The sequence below is a fragment of the Podarcis gaigeae genome (assembly GCF_964106915.1).
Source record: "Podarcis gaigeae genome assembly, chromosome: 7".
NCBI classification, from domain to species: domain Eukaryota; kingdom Metazoa; phylum Chordata; class Lepidosauria; order Squamata; family Lacertidae; genus Podarcis; species Podarcis gaigeae.
The window spans coordinates 86,172,761-86,197,240 of NC_139683.1; the positions used below are offsets into that span (position 1 = coordinate 86,172,761).

A 24,480-nucleotide genomic window follows, 5' to 3' on the forward strand; every position below is an offset into this window, starting at 1 on the left:
AATTTTTATTGAACTTTCACTTTAAACAATAAACAATAATTTCCAATATACGCCTACCAATCTCATTCCCTACCGCTCTGCCGAGCTTATGACTTCCCTCCATCCCGCCAACAAGCTTTCCCTTTTCAAATCTATATCTCACAGTTTAATCTTATAGTGGCCTTCAGCAGGTGGAGCAGGCATGTTCCACAGGGCAGGACTAGAGCCCATGGATGAAAACCAAATGAAGTAGACTTCAACCAAACAGAAAAAGAAACTTCCTACAGCTCAGGAGTGGAAGAGACCTGCTTTGGAGATACTCAGGAGTTGGCATCATGGCATTTTCCCATTCTGATTCTAGCCTTTATCTCCAGAGTTTTGTTCATGATGATTCTGCTTTTAAAAAGTTAGGTTTCTTAAAAACTGATTTTATTGTTCTTTTCTATAGGGGGGAGACTTGGGTGGGGCATGGGGAGGGGTATCAGGCTGAAAAGCTGTATATAAATGTTTTTGCTCCCCCCCCCCCCATCTCTTAACCTCTTTTCTTCTTTTTTTGGTTGTAAGCCTGAGGAGAGGGACTGCCTTATTACTGAAGTTTGTAAGCTGCTTGCCGAGCTTTTTCCATAAATTGCTGTGCAGGAGAGCCATGATTAGATCTCCTGGATTTCTTTTTTAATCATGGACACCCCATGCTTCCATTGTTTGGCCTTCATCCTTGGCTGAGATTTGTCAGACAGTTTCCAAAATGTTTGGTAAACATTGAGGCATAAACTAACTCTGACTTAGCCACTAGATGGCAGTGTCATTTGCCTAGAATCAGATGATGGTTTCATTTTTATTTAAGCAATAAAGATTATGACTGTCAGTGTTCTCCTAAGCCTTTCATAATACTCTGTGTGTGTGTTTATTCCATTTATGAATAATTTCAAAGCAATTTATCAATAAAAGCACATATAAAACAATTTCATATTTAAAAAAGATCTCAAATCCAATGCAGTTTCAGGGATAACGTGAAGCTGCCTTCTATTAAGTCAGAATATTGGTCCATCTAACTCAGAACTGTCTACTCCAAGGGACAGCAGTTATCAATGATCTAGGGCAGAAAATATGCCTGGAGTCCCATGTCCAGTTCTGGGTGCTACAATTTAAGAAGGATGTTGACGAGCTAGAATGTGTGCAGAGGAGGGCAACCAAGATGAGCCTTATGAGGAGCGCTTGAAGGAGCTGGGTATATTTAGCCTGGAGAAGAGGAGACAGAAAAGAGACATGGCAGCCATGTTCAAATATCTTCAGGGCTGACACATGGAAGATCATAGAATCATAGAATCATAGAGTTGGAAGAGACCACAAGGGCCATTGAGTCCAACCCCCTGCCAAGCAGGAAACACCATCAGAGCACTCCTGACATATGGTTGTCAAGCCTCTGCTTAAAGACCTCCAAAGAAGGAGACTCCACCACACTCCTTGGCAGCAAATTCCACTGTTGAACAGCTCTTACTGTCAGGACGTTCTTCTTAATGTTTAGGTGGAATCTTCTTTCTTGTAGTTTGGATCCATTGCTCCGTGTCCGCTTCTCTGGAGCAGCAGAAAACAACCTTTCTCCCTCCTCTATGTGACATCCTTTTATATATTTGAACATGGCTATCATATCACCCCTTAACCTCCTCTTCTCCAGGCTAAACATGCCCAGAAACATTGATCCAGCAAGCTTGTTTTCACCTGCTCTGGAGGGTGGGACTCAAACCCATGGCTTCAAGTTACAAGAAGGGAGATCCCGACTAAACATCAGGAAGAATTTTCTGATGGTAAGAGCTGTTTGGCAATGGAACGGTCCTCCTTGGGAGGTTGTGGACTCTCCTTCCTTGGAGATTTTTCAGCAAATGTATCCAACCACTTGTCATGGATGCTTTATCTCAGTTTCCTACATTGCAGGGGGTTGGACTAGATGACCCGCAGGGGTCCCTTCCAGCTCTACAATGATATGATCCTAAGAATAAAACACAGGGATGTGGGTGGCACTGTGGTCCAAGCCACTGAGCCTACGGCTTGCCCTGAGTTTGCAGGGTTAGCCTGTATGATACCTAAGCCCCTTCTAGTTTTGGGGTCCTCGATCCAGCAAGGGTTAAAATCTAAATAGAGGATTCCATTGTTGAACTAGTCAGGCAAGTTTCTTTGTGAGAGACTGTCCATAGTTGCTACCTAAGGACCACCTTAGGACGCAGGTGGCACTGTCGTCTAAACCACTGAGCCTCTTGGGCTTGCCGATCAGAAGGTCGGCGGTTCAAATCCCCGCGATGGGGTGAGCTCCCGTTGCTCTGTCCCTGCTCTTGCCCACCCAGCAGTTCGAAAGCACATCAAAGTGCAAGTAGATAAATAGGTACCACTCCGGTGGGAAGGTAAACAGCGTTTCCGTGTGCTGCTCTGGTTTCGCCAGAAGTGGCTTAGTCATTTTGGCCACATGACCCAGAAAAACTGTCTGTGGACAAACGTCGGCTCCCTCGGCCAGTAAAGCGAGATGAGCGCCGCAACCCCAGAGTCATTCATGACTGGACTTAACTGTCAGGGGTCCTTTACTTTTAAGAATACCTTGGAAGGTAGCTCATGGAGAAATGTGGCCCCCAGATCTGCAAAAGATTCCCCCAACCTTAAATACTTAATTTAGGTTTGGAAAATCAGGTCTTAAAACATAGAGCAGCATATGGTTTCTCATCTTCTGGTTTGTGGATTGTATAGTATACTGGAAGGGCTGTCTAGTTAATTACAGAAACCCCAGGCAAACAATGTGGCAATTAGAAGCAGAACAAGCAGATGGAAAAGTTCTCCTCCTCCTTTGAATTTTTCCGGTATTACTATTTCTCACAAGGTTTAAAACAGGTTTAAGCTGGGAAGCTGTATTATTTGAAAAAATAGGTTCAATTAATCATCTTGGATGTGTGTATTGCTGTGATTTTTTATTTTTTTTATTTTTTGCAATGAGCTCCAAGTCTTTTGTGAAATGTGAGTTTTGTTCTTCCACAGCCTACGAGCAATCTGTGCAAAGCACTTGGCTTGGACATTCATTAAGCAATTTGTCATCCCCAGAAAAGCAGCGCTTGCAGGCAATATCCTCACCAAATCTGTGCCTCGTGGCGGCTGTATTAAGCATCTTTTGTGTTTCTCTGGAGTCTGCACTCAGCACAGGTGCCACCTGCAGGAGATATCCTAGAATTAGCAACAGCATTACTGAAGCCTTTGGCACAGAAAGTGAATATTTTATTATCTTCAGTTGCTTCCATATTAGCCCTTTTCTCTGAAAGTAATCTTTTAAAAAAAAGAAAGAAAGAAAGAAAAATAGCAAGTAATGAGCCTGCTGCCAGGGCCTAGGAAATGCCTGCTTTGTGATGCAGTTAGCAGACTTAGGGAAGCCAAAACAGTTTCAGGATCCTGAGCAGCTGCGTTTGAGAGAGTTTAACCCTTTCCCCCCCCCCCGCCCATGGTTCACCCTCTCCCCAAGCTGCACTGCAAAGGAAGCCTCTACACTGGTGCAATTACAGGCTTCCCTTGAAAGCAGCTTCGGATGTAGTCCTGTGGACACATGCCTGGGAATCAGCCCCCTTGAACATGGTGGAGTTTAGGCTGTGTCCACAGCACGGTGCAATTGCATACCTGGGCTGTTTCCATGTGTGCATTCATGCATCTTTGTCCACACGTGAGTGCTTTGAAGTTTATCCAGGCTACTGGATGACACACTGCTCTGCCCCTCCACTCAATCACTGCTTCCCTGCTCACCATAACTTCCAGAAACCTGAGCTCTATTGTGGATACGCACCTTAAATATATATATACTGCTATTGAAATGTTTCTCAAAATACTCGTATCAACACCTAAACGAGTTTGCTAATCATTGGATATCCCTACTTCTGCTTGTTGTGATTTCTCAATGTGATTAGTATTGCGATATTGTGAACATTGTGATTAATATTGTGATGAGCAAAACTGGTCTTGCTGGACTGTTAGCAGGAAACCTTGATTCAAGGTTTTTTTTGAGATGGGGGTCCCTTTCTGCCTCCTGCTGCATCTGCCTTGTTACACTCAGATCTGGAGTAGGGGAGCTCCTCTTCCTGGGTCGGGTACATCCCTAACTGTGCTGGTCCCGTGGGTTACCCAAGAGGTGAGGTCCAAGTCCGGTCCGTGGTCAAAGATGCCACGTGGAGGCAGTCCGTAGTAGCTGAAGCTGGATGCAGGGCAAAGAGTCAGGTGAAGTCAGGGACAGGCATGCAAGCAAGCAGGGAGCCTGGGCGGGTCAGGAGCTCAGGTGGGAAAGCAGGACAGAGTTCAGGCAGGAACTAGCAACCAACAATGTTGCTCCCACAACTTGGGGCTTTTATCTGCCCCGAGGCATAGGGCAGCCCCGATCCTCTGGTGACTCGCCTCTCCTGGCCTGGAGGCAAGCACTCCTCCTGCGGGAACTTAGTTCCCTCCGCCTCTCTGCCCTGAGCCTCTGCAGCTCAGGAGAGGCTGGAGGGTTACTGGACCCAGAGGCAAACTCAGCTCTCTTTGATGGGGCTGAGAGTGGAGCACCTGCAGGCAATGGGTCCTCCATCACCTCAGGAGCCAGAGCAGGCTCAGCTGATGCCTGCACCTGAGGATCCAGCACAGGTGAGGACCCTTCAGGCTCATGCCCCAGCCCCGGCTCAGCTGGTTCTGGAGGCGGGGAATCCTGTGCAGGCTGGGATCCCTCAGGTTCAGCATCCAAGTCTGAATCCCAGGCCATCACACTATCTCTAACGAGGCCACAGCATTTTGAAAGCTCTGAACATTCTAGCTTCGTCACAGCTGAAGGAGCTACAATCTGAAAACCCCTCCCTTTATGCTCCAGTACATCTGGAATGTCCTTTTTGCCTCAGAATGTAATGCCAGTAGAATGGCCAGTGTGAGGCAATCCCCACAACCTTCTCCCTGTTCCAGAATCCCTATTCCACAATCTAGAATTTTCTCTAGCTCCCCCACAACAGTTCCATTGCAGGGTAAGTAGACCAGACTGCATCCTGCATTAACAAGGCCATTAACCATCTGCAGAACTGAACCCAGCGGCTGCTGCTGCTGCTGCTGCTGCTGCTGCTGCTGCTGCTGGCAAGTGCCCAGCTGCTTCTGCAACTCAGTGCGGCAAAGTCAGAGGCAGGTTAAGAGAAGCAGAAATTAGGAGAGGGATAGGAAAGAGGCATGGGGGAGGGGGAGGCACTGGAGAATGCTGGGGATAGAACACTGAAATGCGCTCTGTGTGTATTTGTGCACTTACAGATTATCCACATAAATAGCAGAAGCTTCCCAGGGGGGCCTGGTGCCCTTTGGCAGGACTGAGAAGGCATCCACACTGCCAGCAGCAGCCGTGACTCTTCTGCAGGAGAGGAGCGTCTAGGCTCTGAAGAGCCCACGCCATGCAGTTGATGGAGGCACTGAATGTAGCAGTAGCCGCCGCCATCCCTTCTCTCCCAGAGTCAGGGCTGGGGGCCCAGAGCGGCCCCTGACAGAGCTGGGGAGGGAGAGTTATGAAGGAAGAGAGGGAAGTGGCTAGGGCAGCGCTGAGCCCAGCGTAGCTTCCCCAGTAGCCAGCCAGGAACATCTCTTGCCTGGGTGGGTATTTGCACAGCTCCTTCTCTCAGGCAGCCTGGCGGCCCTGGAGGAAGCTGCACCTATGTCTGGGGAAGGAGAGAGAGCCTACATCCCAGATGATTCCGACTTCAACACTTTCCGGGACCAGTGTGAAAGCCAGGAAGGCTGGAGCAGCCGGTATAACAAGGGAGGAGTGGCAGTGTGGACCCAAATGCAGCAGGAGAGCAAGACTGTCCAGAAAATCAAGGTAAGGGGGTGGCATTCAGCTATGGCTTACTCAGAGTAGACCTATTGGAATTAATGAACACAACATCAATTCCAGAGGCTCTGCTCTGAGTAAAACTTACTTGAATGCCACCCAGGGGCTCCTGCCTGGGCTTGGGAATCATGGGTGATGATGCAGCACTGTCCACCCCCTTTCTGCCCCCTCTGATTTGCCCAGGAGCCTCTTCTCCTGCTCCTGCCCCATGAATGCTGGGCTCCAAAACAAAGGTTTGCTCCAAAACAAGCATCCCTCTTACTGCGCTCAGTTCTCAAATTAATCCAGGCTGCAGAATGTGCAATGGTGCAATTCAGCTAGAATGTTACAGGTCCCGGAAGATCCTTTGGGCTCTCACATTCCCTTTTCCTCATCCTCTTCTCCCCTTTCTTTTTTTCTGTGAGGGATCTCTGCTGTTTTAGCCTCCGAGCACATTTTACAGACAGAAATATCCCTGTTCAGGTATCTTGGACATGAACTGAGATAGATATAGGGGAAGATAAGGCTCATTCTATGTTTTTGAGTGTCCTGCCCAGACGTAAGGGAATTGAACACTGTATATGGATTTGATAGCAGATAAAGACACAAGCTTTTGAGTTGTGGTTAGCCCTCAGAAAGAGGCTGATTCAGTTTTCACTCACTGGCTCCACACATCGTTTTCTTGTGCTCACATATTGACACTGAGGTGCTGCTTATTCCATATCTAAAAGGCCTGGGATCAATACAATGGAACCTGGTTTACTTGGGTACACGAAGATTCTTCATTTAACCAACCGTTAGTTGTGATTTACATGTTTACTTAAAAAAAAAAGTCACACTGTGCTTAGCGGAGTTTATTTATTTTCAATAAGTGTGTCTAGAATTTCTAAGCAGAATGTTCAAAGGGATTCCTGTGACTTTAATGTTTGCATGGCTGAGAGAAAGTTCTGAGATAATGGCTTCTTTTCTCATGCCTTACTGGGCTGGGCAGAGTGTAGATGGCAAGCAGGGAGACTGATGGTGAAATCAGTGCTGCTTATACGTGGAGGTTTTCACACTGTTCACATGAGGTAATGGTCATCAAAATTCCAGCCTATCAGTGGCATATGTGTGCTCCAGAGGGCCCCGGGCCCCATGTGCAGACTTTAGAGGGAGCACGAAGCAGGTGCCCCCAGCCTGGCCCAGAGCTTTTCTTCTGGCATTGGAGGAACCAGAACTGATGGAGAGGAGCACTAGGCCGCGCTGCGCTTGGGGGCGCCTGCGTGGGGCGTCTGCTTCGGGCCCACCCAGTGCTGTCAGCTGGCCAGGCTTCCCCCTGTGTGGGTGGGCAGGCACCAACTCTCCAGGTCCAGGAATGGCCATAGCTCTCAAAGCAGCCACGGTTGGTGGAAGGCCCTTCTAGATGGTATCCACGCTTCTGAAATATTCCTCTGCTGGACTAAAGAATTCCTGTGTAGAGACATTTAATCTTCAGACAAGGGAGATTGGGCATCTGGAGGTCTCTTTTCCAAACAGTGGAAGCCCCCAGCCCACCCCCCTGTGTGTGCGTGGATTGCCGGTGGAATAATATGAGCTTTTCTGTACATGAATACCAAGATGAAAATAAGGACAAAAAAGAGAAAAGGCAGTATAAAAAGGGATAGCTCTTTTCATTCGGCATCTGGCTAGTATTTAATTAAAAATGAGAACAGGATAATGAGCAGCAGATACCATCTTGTTAATCTTAGTCCATTGCTTTCATTGAACTGAGCTGAGATAGATGCAGATAGATAGATCCATGAAGTACCAACTGCCTGAGGCACTTAATCCTACAGACAGCTTTAGTGACAGGTGTTGTCGTGACTTTGGTTACCACTAATCTGGGGTGGATCTAAACATAGGGGGGTAAACGCTATAAATAAGTCAGAAATCAGATCGTTTTAACAAAAGAAAAGAAATCTCTATGGGGAAATCGTGTTTTAAAATTTCCTGCTCTCTGGCGCCATCTGGTGTTGCATGTTTATAGCACATTCAAATTGCTGTTTCTTTAATAATGTAGCTGAGGCCTCGGTCTCTAGTTCAGGGCGGAAACCACCTGCAGACTTATGAGATCTATAATCGTTTTCTCAGGCTGGATCTAGACACATCAAAAAAGTGTTTAGGAAAATGCATTGTAAACTTCATAAAGGGAAATTACGAAAGTGAAAGTCGGGACTCCACAGCCCCATCTGTTGTCACAGTGTTAAAATGCATATAAAGCACTTTTTCTTTACTAATGTAGTTGAATGCTCAGTGGCAAGTATCTGGTTGCCTCCACCAGATATTGAGTGGAGAATTTCCATATTTCTTTCACTCCCTTTTTGCAGGGTTTCACCACCATGACATCATCCAGTCATGGTCACCTTGTATTGGTGGAGGGAATAAATGGGCTGCTTTGAACGACAATATTTAAACATGTGGAGATGAAGAGAGGGGATGGATGTCCCCCAAATTCCAATGCCTGGAAGATGCAGACCCTCAAGGAGCGGCTGAGGAATTTCCTCTCAAGCCAGCTGCCTCTCTCCTGGAGCATCCTTTGGGATTCTCCGTCTCCTTGGGAACTGGAAGCTCAGAGCTGCGTCATGCAAGAAAGACCTTAAGAAAGCCAGGGAGGCCCAGGCCAGGACACTTGCACCACCACCAGACAACCTGAGATGACTATGTGGCTCTACAGTTTATACTGTTCATTTGTTTTAGTGTTTTAAACTGGTAAACCACCTCGGGTTCCTAATGGGGAAAGTGGTATATAATTGCAGGAAGCAAAGACGTCGGACGCAGGGGCTATTGCATTGCACCTCACAACTGAGAGTAAAACCTTTGGGATTGTGAGAGGTTATATGTTCAACATCAGCAGATGCTAAACACAATACCGTATTTTTCGATCTTATCGCTCTATAAGATGCACCTTTTCCCCTCCAAAAATTAAGGGGAAATGTGTGTGCGTTTCATAGAGCAAATGCAGGCTCCATGGCTTTGTGTTGCTTCCACTGAAGCCAGAAGAGCAAGACTCTCCTGTCTTCAGGAATAGCCGCCCAAAGCCTCCGGAGGCTTCGCGTTGCTTTCGCTGAAGCCTGGAGAGCGAGAGGGGTCGGTGCGCACCAGGGAGAGAATTCTTTTTTCTTGTCCTCCCCCTTTAAAACTAGGTGTGTGTTACGGTCAGGTGTGTCCTATAGAGCGAAAAATACAGTAAACGAAATCCACTTATATTAATAAATCACACAAAATATTCACATAGCTGCCATTTTATTGATTTTGCATAATCTTTAAAGTTTCAGAATCCAGGTTTTCTTGGCACATAATTGACCTCTCCCCAAGTTATCTGCTTCTGTTCCAAATGGACTGCTGCTCCACACATTTGCTTGTGATGGATTGTTTGAGCTAAGCCAACTGAAGAGAAAAGTTTGGTCTAAGTGCACTTGACCTTGTTTTGGGTTAAGGCATCTCATTACAGAAGATCTGACTAATAACAAAGTGATGGAATCTGAAGAGCCACGTGATGCAGCTCTGACTGGATTGTACCAGCTCAGACTGAAGCTTAGGTAACCCTCAACTCCCTGCATGCAGAAAATTAATGTGTAAAGTAAAAAGAAGGCTCAGTCACACTCACTTTTTGCCCCATTCTTTCCAGGAACAGATCTGTGCTTAAAAGCTCCGTCCAAACGTGTTTCTTTTGTTTGTTGCTACTGCTCTGGAGCTTTTCCTGTGAAAACCCGCTCCGTAATAGCCAGTCAGGACAAACATCCATTCAGGTTTTTAGTGGTTTGCTCTGATAGAGCTTTAAAGAGCAAGTTTTTGTGAGGAAAAATCTGGAGCAAATAAAGGAGCTTTAAAGTGCAGACCAGGCCTGGAAAAAAGCAGGGGATGTGAAGCTTAGCTTGTTTTATTACAATTTCCCTCTCACTTGCTCAGCCTTTGCCCCACCCCTTGGTAAAATGTTTTGCCTCAGAGTCTGATGACACCACTGTTGTGCTTGCTATCGGTTTTTCAGTGCATGATCACACAAATTCCTTGCCACACAGATGCGCATTGTCTGCCGTGATGTGCCTCCGGAGACTCTCTATGATGTTCTACATGACACCAGTTACCGCAAGAAGTGGGACTCCAACATGATTGAGACCCATGACATTGGGCGCCTGACTGTCAACGCGGATGTTGGATATTACTCTTGTGAGCAACCTTGCTTCTTGCACTTGACGGGCATGGAACCCCTGACAGATTATGTGGCTTCCTAGAAGAAAGCACTTCTTGTGCCTCTAAGCTATGTCCCCATCTGAGCCCAGAGGGGCTGCTGGGCTTGGGGCTGGTGTATCTTGAGAATGCCACTGGATTACTCCGCTGCAATCCTAGACCCACTTACCTGAGAGTAATTCAGGACTTCTTTCTGAGTAGCCATAGGTAGCACTGCACTGAAACCCTTAGTCCTGAGCTTCTTGCATCCCCCAAAAGAAAACAAAAAACTCAGCAAGGATTTTAAGCTGTAGCTGGATGACCACCTATCAGGGGTGCTGTAACAGTGGATTTCCTGAGGTCTCTTCCAGCTGAATGGCTTTCTGAGCAGAATGCCACATTCTACATTCTGCCATGCACATTAAATAAAATGAATATTTGCTCAACTAATGTCTGCCCGAAACATGGAATGCAAACATGGCATTCCTTTTTCTTTTAATGTGGGGTTCTGAATGGGCATTGGGGAAGGAATGGCTGAGGTAGAACTAGCAGGGAATACTTTGCTGCTCAAATCAGGAAAACATTTAGCAAGGACAGGTAGATCCAGGTACACACACTGGAGCTGCTTCATTAATGCTTGGTATTTATATAGCGCTATTCAAAACACATCTCTGTAGGCTGGTGTTATGTCCCCAGAACAGAACGGGGGTGAACCATGTTCTCTAGGCAACGTCTCTAGTGAGGCATTATTTCCTCCTGGGGTTTTTAATTTCAGTATGTTCTTGCTAACCGTGTTTCTTCTCTTGCAGGGAGGTGCCCAAGTCCTCTGAAGAATAGGGACTTTGTTACCTTGCGCTCCTGGCTGCCCCTTGGCCACGACTACATGATCATCAACTACAGCGTCAAACATCCGGTGAGCCACATGCTCTCAGCTCCTCGCAGCTGATCCTTGGGTGGTGCTTGCGGTCCTGCCTTGCAGTTCAGAATGGGAAGCAGGGATGGGTGCCATCCCTGGCTTGGTACCCTGCTGGCAAGGAAGAGGAAGGGGTTTTCCCCCACCCCATCTCTTCTCTTCCTTTGCTCATGCAGAGACACAGAATTCCTTCTCCCTCAACCCCCTTCTCTCAGCCATGCCAGTTTCTCAACCCCCTTGCCTCATTTGTAATCCTTTAAGCCCATTAAAAGCACGCCTTTACTCAAAGGAAGCTAGGAAGTTGCCTTCTACAGCTCTGTCTGGCTGAGTTGCTGGCAGCAGCTCTATGGGGTTTCAGAGACAGACAAGTCTCTTCCAGAGCTAACTGGAGGTTGAACCTGGGGCCTCCTGTTACAGATAGGTAGCCGTGTTGGTCTGCCATAGTCAAAACAAAACAAAATTCCTTCCAGTAGCACCTTAAAGACCAACTAAGTTAGTTCTTGGTATGAGCTTTCATGTGCATGCACACTTCTTCAGATACCTGGTGAGGTTGATGGACTTCCATTTCATGCGGCTCAATGTGGTGCCTTCCATAGTTCCAGTTACAGATAGGTAGCCGTGTTGGTCTGCCATAGTCAAAACAAAACAAAATTCCTTCCAGTAGCACCTTAAAGACCAACTAAGTTAGTTCTTGGTATGAGCTTTCGTGTGCATGCACACTTCTTCAGTGCATGCACACTTCTTGTATTCTGGGGCCTCCTGAATACAAAGCATGTGTTCTAGCACTGAGAGCCATGGCCTTACACCAAGTCAAGGGAATCATTTCTATCTGCTATGCAGCAAGAATATCTCACTCACCTCTTCCTGAGTTGGCCACTGTGGGGAACTGGCAGCCTCTTCAGTAGGGTTGCTGCTGCTGCTTCTCAGTTTGGCTCTCCACCAGTTTCTTCCTTTCCCTCCTTCGCTCCCTCCATGGGCCCTGCTCCTACATCTGAGGGCCCTTAGTGCATATGCATCTGTTTCCACAAAGGGCTTACTGTGTGATTCAGTGCCTTCACAAGTTCCTCTTCAAGCGGGCACTCATGTCGGTGACTGCATGTATGAACCAAGCCTTAAACTGTGGGGTCTCTCTGCAGAAGTACCCACCCCGAAAGGACTGCGTGAGGGCCGTATCCCTGCAGACGGGCTACTTGATCAAGGCAACGGACAAGAGTGGCTGCATTCTTTACTACCTCACCCAAGTAGACCCTCGAGGTAAGCATCTTTACGCCCAGGTTGTGGCGTAAAGCCTGAGAGAGGGGGGGAAATTGTTCCAGGCAGTGCCCAAGTCAGTGTTGAGGGTTCAGGGTGATAAATAAAGGGGAGATTTCCTAAGGCACAGGTAGGAACCATTTTTGGCAGAGCAGGCCAGATTGCAATCATCTGAGGTTGTTATGACATCACTCGCGAGTCGAAGCCCTTGGCACCATGTTTCCCGAGTGCCTGGCAGGGAGGCAGTGTGCAGAAGGGGGGCTTTAACCCTGCTCTCTGCAGGGATTGGCTGTGTGATCAAATTCCACATGGAGGACCTGCTCACTCAGCCGATCCTGCATTACTGAACTCGCCACCATCAGTTGAACTTGATCGTGCAGCCAATTCAGCCACATCTCTACTTGCACCATATCTCAGGTGTGGGGCTGGTGGGTGTGCTTTGGGGAGAGGAGCCTTGCAGGATAGCAAAGGATAGCCAAAGGACCCACAGCGATGGGTGACGCACCTGTCCCATGGGGCACAATAGACTGGGCTCTTCTCTGTGTAGGAATGGTGGGAAAATACAGCAGTTATCATGGCAGAGATACTTGTGTGCAACAGCTTTTGGTAACAAGTGGATCTGGATTGCTTTTAGGTTCATTACCAAAGTGGGTGGTGAATAAAGCATCTCAGTACGTGGCACCAAAGGTAAGTTGGAGTTGTGTGGGCACATCCATGTGGCAGGATGGCGATGACTGAAGCAAGTTGCTAAGCAGTCTTGGTAGGGGGCAGGGAATAACTGTCCATATTGGCACAGTTGTGGGAATGTTCAGGGATGCTGGAGAGGATATATTGTCTGATAATAGCCTTTCCAACTTGTGTTAACAAGTTCACAATTTAGCAGAGAAACATTCCCCTTTTAAACTCAGCGGATGCGTTTGCTCAGGCTCGCTAAAGCCTCTATAATAACTGTTCTGGTATTTTCCCCTTATTCCCTCATAAAAGATAAGACACAACACAATCTTCTATAAAAGCATAAAAAGAGTTTACTCACATTCTGTTCACAATCGGATCCCAGAAGGCAGACTTATCTTAGAAAAGTAGCATACACCTGGAAACTATCTCATAAGAAGATAGTCCCTTTGTCCTCTCTTGGCTGGAAGCTGGAAGCCAAGAGAGCATCTTTGGCTAAGTAGATGTTGCTTCTTTGATGCATGTAGTAAAAAAGAGAAAGAGATGGTTGCCCTGCCCTATGCTTTTGTCGTTACCTGCACAGGTGAGGCCACGCCCACCTCTAGTCACATGGGGAGGAAGTCTATCCCAGCCCAGAAGGAAACAGGAAGTTTACCTGCTGGCTGGACAAACATTCCTCCCCATGTGTAAACATGTTCACTCTAGGAATGTTGTACTTGACTGCTCTTGTGTTTCACATCCCACAACACTGTCAAAAAGTGTAGCTCTGCACAGCTAGAATATGGAAGAGCTGTGCTCTTCAGTTTTTAGGCCAGCTGCTCCCAAACAAGGGTGGCCCAGGATGTTTTGCCACTTAAGGCAACCCCCCCCCACACACACACCATGGGCACTCCCTGCCATTGCCATAGGCCCATCACCACCTCCTCCTCTGCAGACACCCTCCACTGCCACTCCCATCGCGGTGCATGTGTGGTGGAGCCCATGGCAGCATCATGCCCACAGAAGAGGCAGAGGCAGTGTGGCGGCGGGGGTGTGTGTGCGCTTACGGAAAATGTGATGCAGCTGTGGAGGAGGAGGCAGCTGCCCGAGGCCACCGCCTTACTGCACCTCATGGGCATGCCAGCCCTTCAACCAAATTGTTTGCTCTGGGACATTAGGGAGACTCAAAAGAACTGCTAGTGTGCCCCAATAAGGGAATTAAATAACTGGCAGCTTGAAATATACTCAGAGTCGCAAAGTGATTTCATGCTCTTTATTCAGCTCATAGTGGTGAGGAGGAATGAATGAATGTCCCCTCAAAGTATCTGCTTTATATACATTATTTACACAATGGGCTGCACATGATTGGCTAATTCTGAAATTCTACTGTAAGCCAATCAGGTTGTGGATTCACTTATATCTGGAGCATGATTGGGTGGTTCCTGCCAACCAGTCATACTGCAGCATTGTTCTAGGACCAATCAGACTGCTGCATTCTGAATCCTATTGTTCTAGGACCAATCAGACTGCTGCAATTTGGATCCTATTGTTCTAGGACCAATCAGACTGCTGCAGTTTGGATCCTATTCAACTCAGTACATAACACAGCTCTTAGAAGAAATCTCCATGCCCTTCCTATCAATTAGCCTCCTCTGAGGGCAGGAAAGTCTGCCATGACTGAATTCTATTTTATATACTGTGATCTTTTTATGTGAACCACCCTGAGACCTCCTGGCATAGGGCAGTATAATAATAATAATAATAATAATAATAATTATTATTATTATTATTATTATTATTATTATTACTATATGAACCAAAGAGACCTGATGCTCACAGAGGTCATCTACTGTGTCTCTGTCTCAGCCCTGAGCCTGCTGCCTCTGTCTGCTCGTGTAAAAGTGGGTCTTTGCTTTCAGTTCAGAAACACAATACACGTCAGCAACCAGATTTTTGGCTACTACCAACTTACTCTCCTTTTACAGGCTATGAAGACGATTTATAAGGCAGGGCTGAAGTACCCAGAGTGGAAACGGAAGCATGACCCTGGCTTTAAGCCTTGGTTGTACCCAGAACAGAACACATTGCCCAGCATTAGCCTAGCTGAGCTCTCCCTGCAGCATTCTGACTCCTTGGAGAACATCGACGAGAGCGGTCTGTCTGAAGCCAAGATGAGCCTCAGTGACGACGAGGCCTGAGGCCAGGATCTGGATGCACAGCTCATCGCCGTCCTGTGAGCTGGATGAGGCCTTCCACCATCCAGAACACAGCAGCTCCCACAGAGCCGCCCCATGCCCACCCACCCAACAGAAGACAAAGCTCCCTGCCCTCCAACTCCCCACTTTCCAAGAGACACAGACGCACCAGGGGCGCCGTTCAGCACTACTTTTCAAAAAGCGCATATATGACCAGTGGCCACAGTTTGCTCTTGTCTCCTTCCCTGTTTGTGAATCGTGTTGGGAAGCACCACAACTGTGCATGGGATGATGGTTTTCAGGTGGCCATGACAGGTCCGCAGAATCTCAGTGCGTAGGAATGGACACCACAGGACCAACGACCTGAGGTATCCTTTCTGCGCAGACTGAAGTGCAGAGTATCAGTGTGCATGTGCCAAGAGCTCGGTGGGGGTGGGGTAGAGGGATTCTCACACTTGCTGCTTTGCATTCTAGCCTTTTAGAGCCATTTGGTGGCACTCAGGGGACAATCCCACTAGCAGTGTCCTGGACTATTCACCGAAAGTTGACATTACGTATTGTAAGTGTGGAATGCGGCACCCTGCCCTCAGACGGCACAGGACCCGGGATGGCTGGGAGGTGGCCTTCACATTCATACCTAATGCTAAGCCACAGATGTCAATGGGATTACTTGGGCCTGGTACACTGTATGTGGATTGGGGCCCCTGCATTTCTCCCTCTGTAATCTATTAGCAAGAACTGCTAGTTATGCACATATATTAATTTAGCCTGGCCTACCTCACAGGGCTGTTGCAAATGGGAAGGGCAGGATAGATGTGCATGACCTTGAGCTCTTGGAAGGAAAAGTCACATACAAATACAGAATGCCATTCACAGATTGTGTAAAGAAAAACAAACCTGTACAATCCCAGGAAAGCAGGTCCCCTTGTTTTAAATGCAACTTTTTATAATTCTGTTACCTACTGCAAGATACCAAAACAATAATAATAAAAAAAAGTTGGCCAACCCTGACAAATCGATAAACAGCAACAAGGAAAAAATATTGCAAGTATGTGCAGTTTCAAACTTTGCTATCTGAACTATGAACTCTCAGCTGAGGCTACCTTACAGGGCTGTTGTAAAGATTAAAAATGGGGAAAGGAAGACAATTATTCTCCTTGAGATCCCAGCAGTTAAAGCATGATACAAACAAAAGATAAAAAGGTAAAGGTAAAGGACCCCTGGACTGTTAAGTCCAGTCAAAGGCGACTACAGTGGTACCTCGGGTTAAGAACTTAATTCATTCTGGAGGTCTGTTCTTAACCTGAAACTGTTCTTAACCTGAAGCACCACTTTAGCTAATGAGGCCTTCTGCTGCCGTCGTGCGATTTCTGTTCTCATCCTGAAGCAAAGTTCTTAACCTGAGGTACTATTTCTGGGTTAGTGGAGTCTATAACCTGAAGCGTCTGTAACTTGAAGTGTTTGTAACCCGTGGTACCACTGTATGGGGTGTGGTGCTCATCTCACTTTTCAGGCCAAGGGAGCCAGCATTTGTCCATAGACAGCTTTTCCGGGTCATGTGGCCAGCATGACTAAACCGCTTCTGGTGCAATGGGGCACCGTGGTGGAAGCCAGAGTGCATGGAAATGCCTTTTACCTTCCTGCTGCACCGGTACGTATTTATCTACTTGCACTGGCGTGCTTTCAAACTGCTAGGCTGACAGAATCTGAGGCAGAGCACCACTCTGCAAGCCCAAGAGGCTTGGTGGTTTAGACTACAGCGCCATCCACTCCATGATACAAACATACAACAGCAAGAAGCAACACTCTCAGCACGTGCAGTTTAACAGCTCTCAGCAAAACACGAACAAGGCAACCTTTTGTCAACCTTGATAAGCAAAGCTTGTGTTAAAAGTAGGAATTTTAACTTGCTGCATCTGTAAAGTGCTATAAGATGGAATGTGACACATGAACAACATAGGAACATAAGGAGCTGCTTTGTAGTGAGTCAGACCATGGATCCGTCTTGCTCAGGATTGTCTGCACTGACTGGAAGCTGCTTTCCAGGGTTTCAGGCATGAGCTTCTCCCAGCCCTACCTGCAGATGATGAAGAAGAAGAGTTTGGATTTGATATCCCACTTTATCACTACCCGAAGGAGTCTCAAAGCGGCTAACATTCTCCTTTCCCTTCCTCCACGACAACAAACACTCTGTGAGGTGAAAACAAAAAAAATTCCTTCCAGTAGCACCTTAAAGACCAACTAAGTCAGTTCTTGGTATGAGCTTTCGTGTGCATGCACACTTCTTCAGATACACTGAAACAGAAGTTTCCAGACCCTTCTATATAGTGAGAAGGTGGGGAGGGGTATTACTCAGAAGGCTGGTGGGAATGGGTGATTGGCAGATAGCTGTGATGAGCCTGTTGACGACACTTAACGACTGCAATAGGTCTTACAGGAAGAAGCAAGGGGTGATTATACATTATACATGACAAAGCCATTTTTCACCTTTTCACCCCTTGCTTCTTCCTGTAAGACCTATTGCAGTCATTAAGAGTCGTCAACAGGCTCATCACAGCTATCTGCCAATCACCCATTCCCACCAGCCTTCTGAGTAATACCCCTCCCCACCTTCTCACTATATAGAAGGGTCTGGAAACTTCTGTTTCAGTGTATCTGAAGAAGTGTGCATGCACACGAAAGCTCATACCAAGAACTGACTTAGTTGGTCTTTAAGGTGCTACTGGAAGGAATATTTTTTGTTTTGACTATGGCAGACCAACACGGCTACCTATCTGTAACTGGATCTGTGAGGTAAGTGGGGCTGAGAGACTTCAAAGAAGTGTGACTGGCCCAAGGTCACCCAGCAGCTGCACGTGGAGGAGCGGGGACGCAAACCCGGTTCCCCAGATTACGAGTCTATCGCTCTTAGCCAGTGCACCACACTGGCTCTCATTTAGACCACAGCGCCAGCCGCTCCATGATGCCATGACCCGCTCAGATGCCATTGGGAATTGAAACAGAGACCTTCCGCTTGCAAGGTGGATGATCTACCACTTTCCTCAGGGGGGTGAGAGAGAGAGAAGGGGGAAAGAGATCAGAGAGGTAGCACTGCTGATTGAACAGCATTGGAGAAGAAAGTCACCACCAAGGCCACAAACAGTGGTGGTGAAGAAGGCAATCTCATGCAATCTCCTCCCGCACTGGCTCAGAATCAGTCATGACTCACCAGTCTCATAAGTAGCAAATCAGAACTGGATTTCTAGACTCAGAAACAAGGAATTATCTGTGCTTCCCCATTTAAGGGACCTTCCCAGATCAGATGCAGACAGCAAATTATGTTAGTATGAAGAATTAATATTCATTCAGTGTGAATCAGTTTCAAGTTATTCTTTAAAGGCACAGCTTCTGTATGAGGGTGAGGAGAATAGGACATCCTTTTTCCTGTCGGAGTCCAACATTCATTATCTGCTAGGAAAAAAATCTCACTGTATCTAGAAAGCTGATGTATATAGAAAGCTAAGGAAGCGAAACCAACCCCCCAACTCGTTGATATGCAGAATACTACAGCAGCACAGATTTTGAGACAACTTCTTGATTTTGGATTTTGGCCCAGTTCAGTTTAGTTGGTGGTTAACAGCAGCACTCTTCCAGTAGGAGTAGGGAAGGGAAGACAATCCTTTTTCAGAGACCCAGCAAAGACATCCAGGAAATGAGGTGGCTCATGATTGGAGGAGGGGTCCCACTAAATACAGCTGGGGAGCTTTCCTGTTTGGCCTGTGACTCAGGGAGCCTCCCAGTGTCCCGAGATTGGTTGGAAAGGAAATAGGAAGTTGCTGCTAGGCCTGAGATTAGCTAAACCCATCTACCATTCGTTCAGATCCAGATCCCACTGATAGACATCATACCAGCAAAGAGATCAGTTCCTACTCTTCCCCAACTCACATCCAATTTCATTCCAAAAACAATAATTTTTCTGAGTTTTAAAATACTTTAAAGTGCAGCTGCATGGAAGGCTTTTGTGAGCAATTTAGCACTGGATTTGATCTGGGTGGTGGCTGAGGGGGCAAATTATGTAGATTAGCCTTTGCTGCAACCCACAGGATGTTTTGTTTGGGGAATCCAAGCCAGCCTCAGCCCCACCTCTGACCTGCAATGTTAACACTTGACTCATTGCAGGGTTGTTGCTTACTAATCCCCGGCAATCCTAACAGTACAGAGCAGACTGCATTGCTAGGGCTATCCTATCTCAGCCTCAATAAACCTGCATAAATTTAAAACCGTAAGGACCATAATCAATTTCACCGTAAGGATTAGGTAAATTGGGCCAGATGTAACTTCTGCACGACAAGGTAGTGGCCTTGCAGCCCTTAGAATATAATATTTCTACTTCACAGCTAGAGCTTGGTCTAAAGCATGGGTAGGCGAACTAAGGCCCGGGGGCTGGATCCGGCCCAATCGCCTTCTAAATCCAGCCCGCGGACAGTCCAGGAATCAGCGTGTTTTTACATGAATAGAATGTGTCCTTTTACAGTGGTACCTCTGGGTTAAGTACTTAATTCATTCCAGAGATCTGTACTTAACCTGAAACTGTTCTTAACCTGAAGCACTATTTCTGGGTTAGCGGAGTCTGTAACCTGAAGCGTATGTAACCTGAAGCGTATGTAACCTGAGGTACCACTGTATTTCAAATGTATCTCTGGGTTATTTGTGGGGCCTGCCTGGTGTTTTTACATGAGGAGAATGCGTACTTTTATTTAAAATGCATCTCTGCGTTATTTGTGGGGCATAGGAATTCGTTCATCCCCCCCCCCCCAAAAAATAGAGTCCAAGGGACAGTGGACTGGCCCCCTGCTGAATAGCTTTGCTGACCCCTGGTCTAGAGATATGACCAGGTGCTGCTTCTGAGAACATCTCCGTGATTCTGAGAGGATCTGAGCACTCCAGTACAATACAAATCTTTATTACGGTCTTAGACCAGCATAAAAGGGTGGGATACAGTCATTTAAAATCTGAAAAGCGTTTTGGAAAGCTAAAAGGTACTAAAACAGAAGGTGAATGTGAAAGTCTATAAGAATTTAAAAGAAGCTAAAAGAATACGGTTGATATATAAAAGACTTTAACTATCAATTTACAGAGCACTCATATGTTCATTAAATCTGGGTTTTGGCGCAGGTCATCTTCCGACGAATTTTGAGCACTGCAGTGCAGAATCTAGCAACACTGTATGTTGTAGCAGGATTGGTATCTGAGAGCAGCAGGGGGGTATAGAATTGCCCTGTGCGCCTGGGTACTTATGAAGTAGTGGGGAAATCAGGATAATACGAATGCCTCTGTGATAGGGTCACTGGAGAAGGACATACTCTGACGTTTCTATTTGTCCCGAGTCACAGGGGCATTGTCTCTCCGAGTAGTCAATCTTCCTGTATGCCAAGCACTCCAGTAAGAAATCGTGGGCTGAAAGTGGGCGGAGGGCAGCCTTGGACTTGTTCGTATGTAAGTGTGCATATAGATGGCACAGCACCATGTGAGTGGATCCATTTGCAGGCTGAATGACCATGCCAATACCGCATGCGCACTTATCACTGGTGTGCTAACTCTACATATGAATGGGCTGACTTGCAGGTTACTCCTCCTATCCAGTCCGTACGGGGCAGCTATGGCTACTTGGGGGGCATGCCTGAGAGTGACCCCTCCGGCAGAATTCAAGCCCGTGCCCTGAATTGTCAGCCTTTGTTATTATCATCATCATTAAACGTAACTCACTACTTTATTATTATTTTTAAAGGCATTTTTTTCTTCTTCGGCCCAGTTCCTCCCTAGACCGCCGAGCGGCAAGGGCCAGGGATCCCTGAGCAGGGCGAGCGGTGCCCTGCCCACCCGCGCACGACCCCTTTCTTCCGTCGCTGCCGGCAGAGCTGCCCCTGGTTTGCCCCAATCCCGGCCACGAATGCCGGCTTCTCCCAAAATTATTGAATGTTAATGACGTTGAAATGAAATGGTTCTAGTAATAAGGTAAAATAAGAATATGCAAGAATGGATTGATATTAGATGAAAATTTGAAGTTATAATATGTGAGGATAAATAACTAAGGGTAAATTAAGAGGGTATGAATTTGCTGAACAAATTTTTAAATGGAATACAAAAAAGGGAGGTGTGAGGAAGTCAGGAAAATAAGTAATTGAGCGGTAAGATATTAGTAAGAGGGATTTTTATTTTTTCTCTTTTTTTCTTTTTATGTTAAATTCTGGTTTTTGTATTTTTCTTCTGTTCTTTGTTTATTGTTTTGTAACTCATTTCTTGTTAAAAATTTAATAAATATCTTTAGGGGGGGGGAAAGAATGCCGGCTTCTCCCGCCGCCGCTCCGGCCACCAGGGCAGCGGAGGCGGAGGATCGCGGGGCGGGCCGAGCGCGGGGCCAGAGCAGGGCCGGGGAGGGTTGCGTCCGGCCCGCGAGTTGCACAGCCCCGAGGAGGCAGGCGGAGGCGCCGCCGCTGCGCTGCGCGGAGAGGGCGATCCTGCCGGCGGCGGGCCTGCAGGGGCAGGGAAGACGCGGCTCAAAGCAGGCGGGCGCCACCGAGGGAGGGAGCCTTGGCCCCCGGCCAGTCCTGACCCGGCGCGGGGCTCGAGGTTCAACTTCTGGTGCGGACACGGGGTCTTCCGAAGCGGCGCTGCGCCACTGGCCCATCTGGCCCAGCGCTGCCCACACTGGCTGGCAGCGGCTCTGCAGGGTTTCCGGCGGAGTCCCTCCCCGCCCCACAGCGAGACGCTAACTTTTCTTTCAGCCAAAGAGGTAAGCGTGGGGGGGACGGGGACCAATGTCATTTCAATTACTGCTTCACACGTTCTTTCTGGCTGACTGCTGGGCTTAGATTACCTGTGGCCGCTAAAGGCAGTTTCCAGGGAGCGAGCCCTCAGTATGTATTTCCAAGGAAGCCAACATCAGTGGCACTGTTAGCAGTGAACCCGTATGCAGCAGTGGGTGTACACATTCACCAGCTTAGTTGTGAATCAGCTGGCTGATTAAAAACCTTTTTGTTAGTAGAAGAGGATATATACTGGCTGCAGAGTTTTGATTTAAGTTAAGTGCGGAATGAATACAGTGCGGATTGTGATGACTTGAGACCCTGCCGCTCCCTGGATTCCCCCAACCCCTCACTTGGGTGCAGTGAAGTACACCAGCACCCGGGGCAAGGCAAGTAATTTGCGCCCCCTAACCTGTGGATTTGCGCCCCCTAACCCTAACCCCCAGATGTTGCGCCCCGTGTGGCCGGCCCCCCCTGCACCCCCCACACTACGCCACTGAAGTACACCATGTTGTCTCCTCCTCCTTACTCCTTGGAACAACTGGGCACTCAACTTTTCCTGTCATCTTTGTTTGGACTTAGTTATGTTTGAGAGGACTCTAACCTGTTGCCATTTGACTGCGGCAAACCCTGCTTCCTCTCATTTCCTTATATACAGACTTGCACGCAATGGTGTGTGCTGACTCACATGACAGTACACCTGTATAATACCTGGTGTGAAGAATCAGGCACAGTTCTTACTAAGGTCATAAACCTGTGTCTTAGCTCCGCTGCAGCAAATTGCAGGTGGACTTACATGATCAAATACTTTCTCCATACAAAGCGTGTACTTTTTAAGTCAATGCTTTTTGTACTTTTTATTGATGCTTTTTTGTGCTACAGTGGTACTTCGGGTTGAGAACTTAATTCGTTCTGGAGGTCCGTTCTTAACCTGAAACTATTCTTAACCTGAGGTACCACTTCAGCTAATGGGGCCTCCCGCTGCTGCCACGCCACCGCCACACGATTTCTGTTCTCATCCTGAAGCAAATTTCTTAACCCAAGGTACTATTTCTGGGTTAGCGGAGTCTGTAACCTGAAGCGTATGTAACCCGAGGTACCACTGTATATGCTGGCTGGTTAAACCAGGTGTGGGTAGCCAAAACTCAAACTCTCAGTAAGTGAAGGCCTTCCCCTGCATGCAAAGACAGGCTCCAGCGGATTGAGTGGGTGGGACCAAGAATGAGTCCATGGTCCAGAAGGTGGTTTCTGCATTTTCCGTAGGCAGTGATGTCCAAACTTTTTTTCAAAGAGGGCCAGATTTGATGAAGTGAAGGGCTGTGAGGGCCGACCAAAGAGCCAACCACAATTGAAGTTGTTGAGGGTTTTTTGGGATTTTACCCCAGGAAATAAACTGCCATAGGGGCCGAATTAAATCAACCAGCAGGCTGGATTAGGCCCCCGAAACAGACTTTGGACATGCCTGCCATAGAGGGAAGTGAAGGGCAGATGGAACCCATCAAGGTAGCCCATTTAGGAGAGGGAAACCCCTGATCCCAAACCTCAGCTGCCTTGCGGGACATATTTGGGAGAAGAAAAGGTTAAACCATACACAAATCTGGAGTGGGGTCCCTAAGACAGCTGGATGGAATCTTGGATGCCTCCATCCGGCAACTCCTACAGCCAAGCTGGTACCAAATGTCTTGGTCTGCTTTCCTTTGGACCACATCAGCAAGGCCAAAAGTGTGGTCTTGTCAACTGGGCAGTCCACTTCACTGCTGCTAATGCGGTGGTTTGACTTCACCTCTGGAGGCACACTCCACTGACTCATCAAGGCAGATGGATGCTGATGACAACAAAAATCTCTCCGCATCGAAAATTAGCCTGTAAGTGGCTAATATCCTCCTCTCTAACATCCAGTTTTCTATGTGCAGGGAATTTAACATATACAAAATAAAACATTTGGTCAGTTGAGACCCCCACCTCACCCGCATGCGCATGCACGCACACAATTCGAAGCAGTGCAGCTCAGACACAGGTTTGCCACCTCAGGACTTTGACATCCGGAGAAGTACACACACACATTTCATGCCAAGTAGAATGAACAAGCTACCTGCATGCACAGTGCCATTGGCCTATGCACAAATATGCACTCCTAGTGCATGGCTGAAGTAATTCCTGTTTGGGGGCGGGTTGGAGAGAGCAACAGGAAGGAAGCCTGCACTGAACAATGGGAGGAAATGGGACAACTGGGGGGGGGGGAGGCTCAGCGAGCGCAAAGTGGTGTAATGTGCAGCAGCTAGATTCACGGAAAAAACATTCAGCCTGGGATGCTTTACAAGCAAGACTCCTAAGGATACCTTATAGCCCTCATGTGGCTCCAGCCGCTGCACCCACGATGAGTGAAGAGGGGGGTGAGAACAGGTAAGCCATTGCCAGAATGACAGTAGTTTAATCCAGAGTAGTTTCGGTAGCAGTTGCATGGGCGAAAACTTTCCTAACTGGGGATGGGAGTGAGTCAGGAGAGCTGCCAAAAGCAGCCGATACACAGCCATGGCTAAGAGACCACCAGAAGCTCCCAGGTTCAGATCTTGCACGTACCATGAATGTGCTGGGTAGCTCTAAGCAAGCAGCTCTGCCTCAGCCCCCATCACCCGCAGCCTCCCAGAGGCACGAGACATTTGACAGAAGCGTAATGGAAAAGAAGCTCCT

At 47.5% G+C, this 24,480-nt stretch overlaps 2 protein-coding genes across 7 annotated transcripts in view; both read left to right on the top strand.

The window, feature by feature from the left end:
- The first annotated feature begins 4,867 nt into the window (after positions 1-4,867).
- Positions 4,868-15,232, top strand: LOC310848892 (START domain-containing protein 10-like). 4 transcript variants are annotated; one of them, XM_083748481.1, is made up of 7 exons: positions 4,868-4,985; positions 5,622-5,818; positions 9,847-9,994; positions 10,804-10,907; positions 12,044-12,161; positions 12,793-12,845; positions 14,795-15,232. In XM_083748481.1, exons 1-7 carry the CDS (start codon positions 4,883-4,885, stop codon positions 15,005-15,007), a joined length of 936 nt encoding a protein of 311 aa, XP_083604607.1. In that variant the 5' UTR covers positions 4,868-4,882; the 3' UTR covers positions 15,008-15,232. The 4 variants fall into 4 exon arrangements, with proteins under 4 accessions (XP_083604607.1, XP_083604608.1, XP_083604609.1 ...); XM_083748482.1 differs by lacking the exon at positions 4,868-4,985 and adding an exon at positions 4,994-5,140; XM_083748483.1 differs by lacking the exon at positions 4,868-4,985 and adding an exon at positions 4,994-5,140 and having other exon boundaries at positions 5,626-5,818.
- A 6,146-nt stretch (positions 15,233-21,378) lies between these two features.
- Positions 21,379-24,480, top strand: part of ARAP3 (ArfGAP with RhoGAP domain, ankyrin repeat and PH domain 3) — a 37,212-nt gene continuing 34,110 nt past the window's right edge. The window contains exons 1-2 of one of the 3 annotated variants that reach the window (XM_083748367.1): positions 21,379-21,510; positions 21,550-21,776. The gene's annotated coding sequence lies outside the window, so the exon portion shown is untranslated. Of the gene's footprint in view, positions 21,777-24,014; positions 24,193-24,480 lie in introns of those variants that run through there. The other 2 variants (XM_083748368.1, XM_083748366.1) reach the window with 2 other exon arrangements.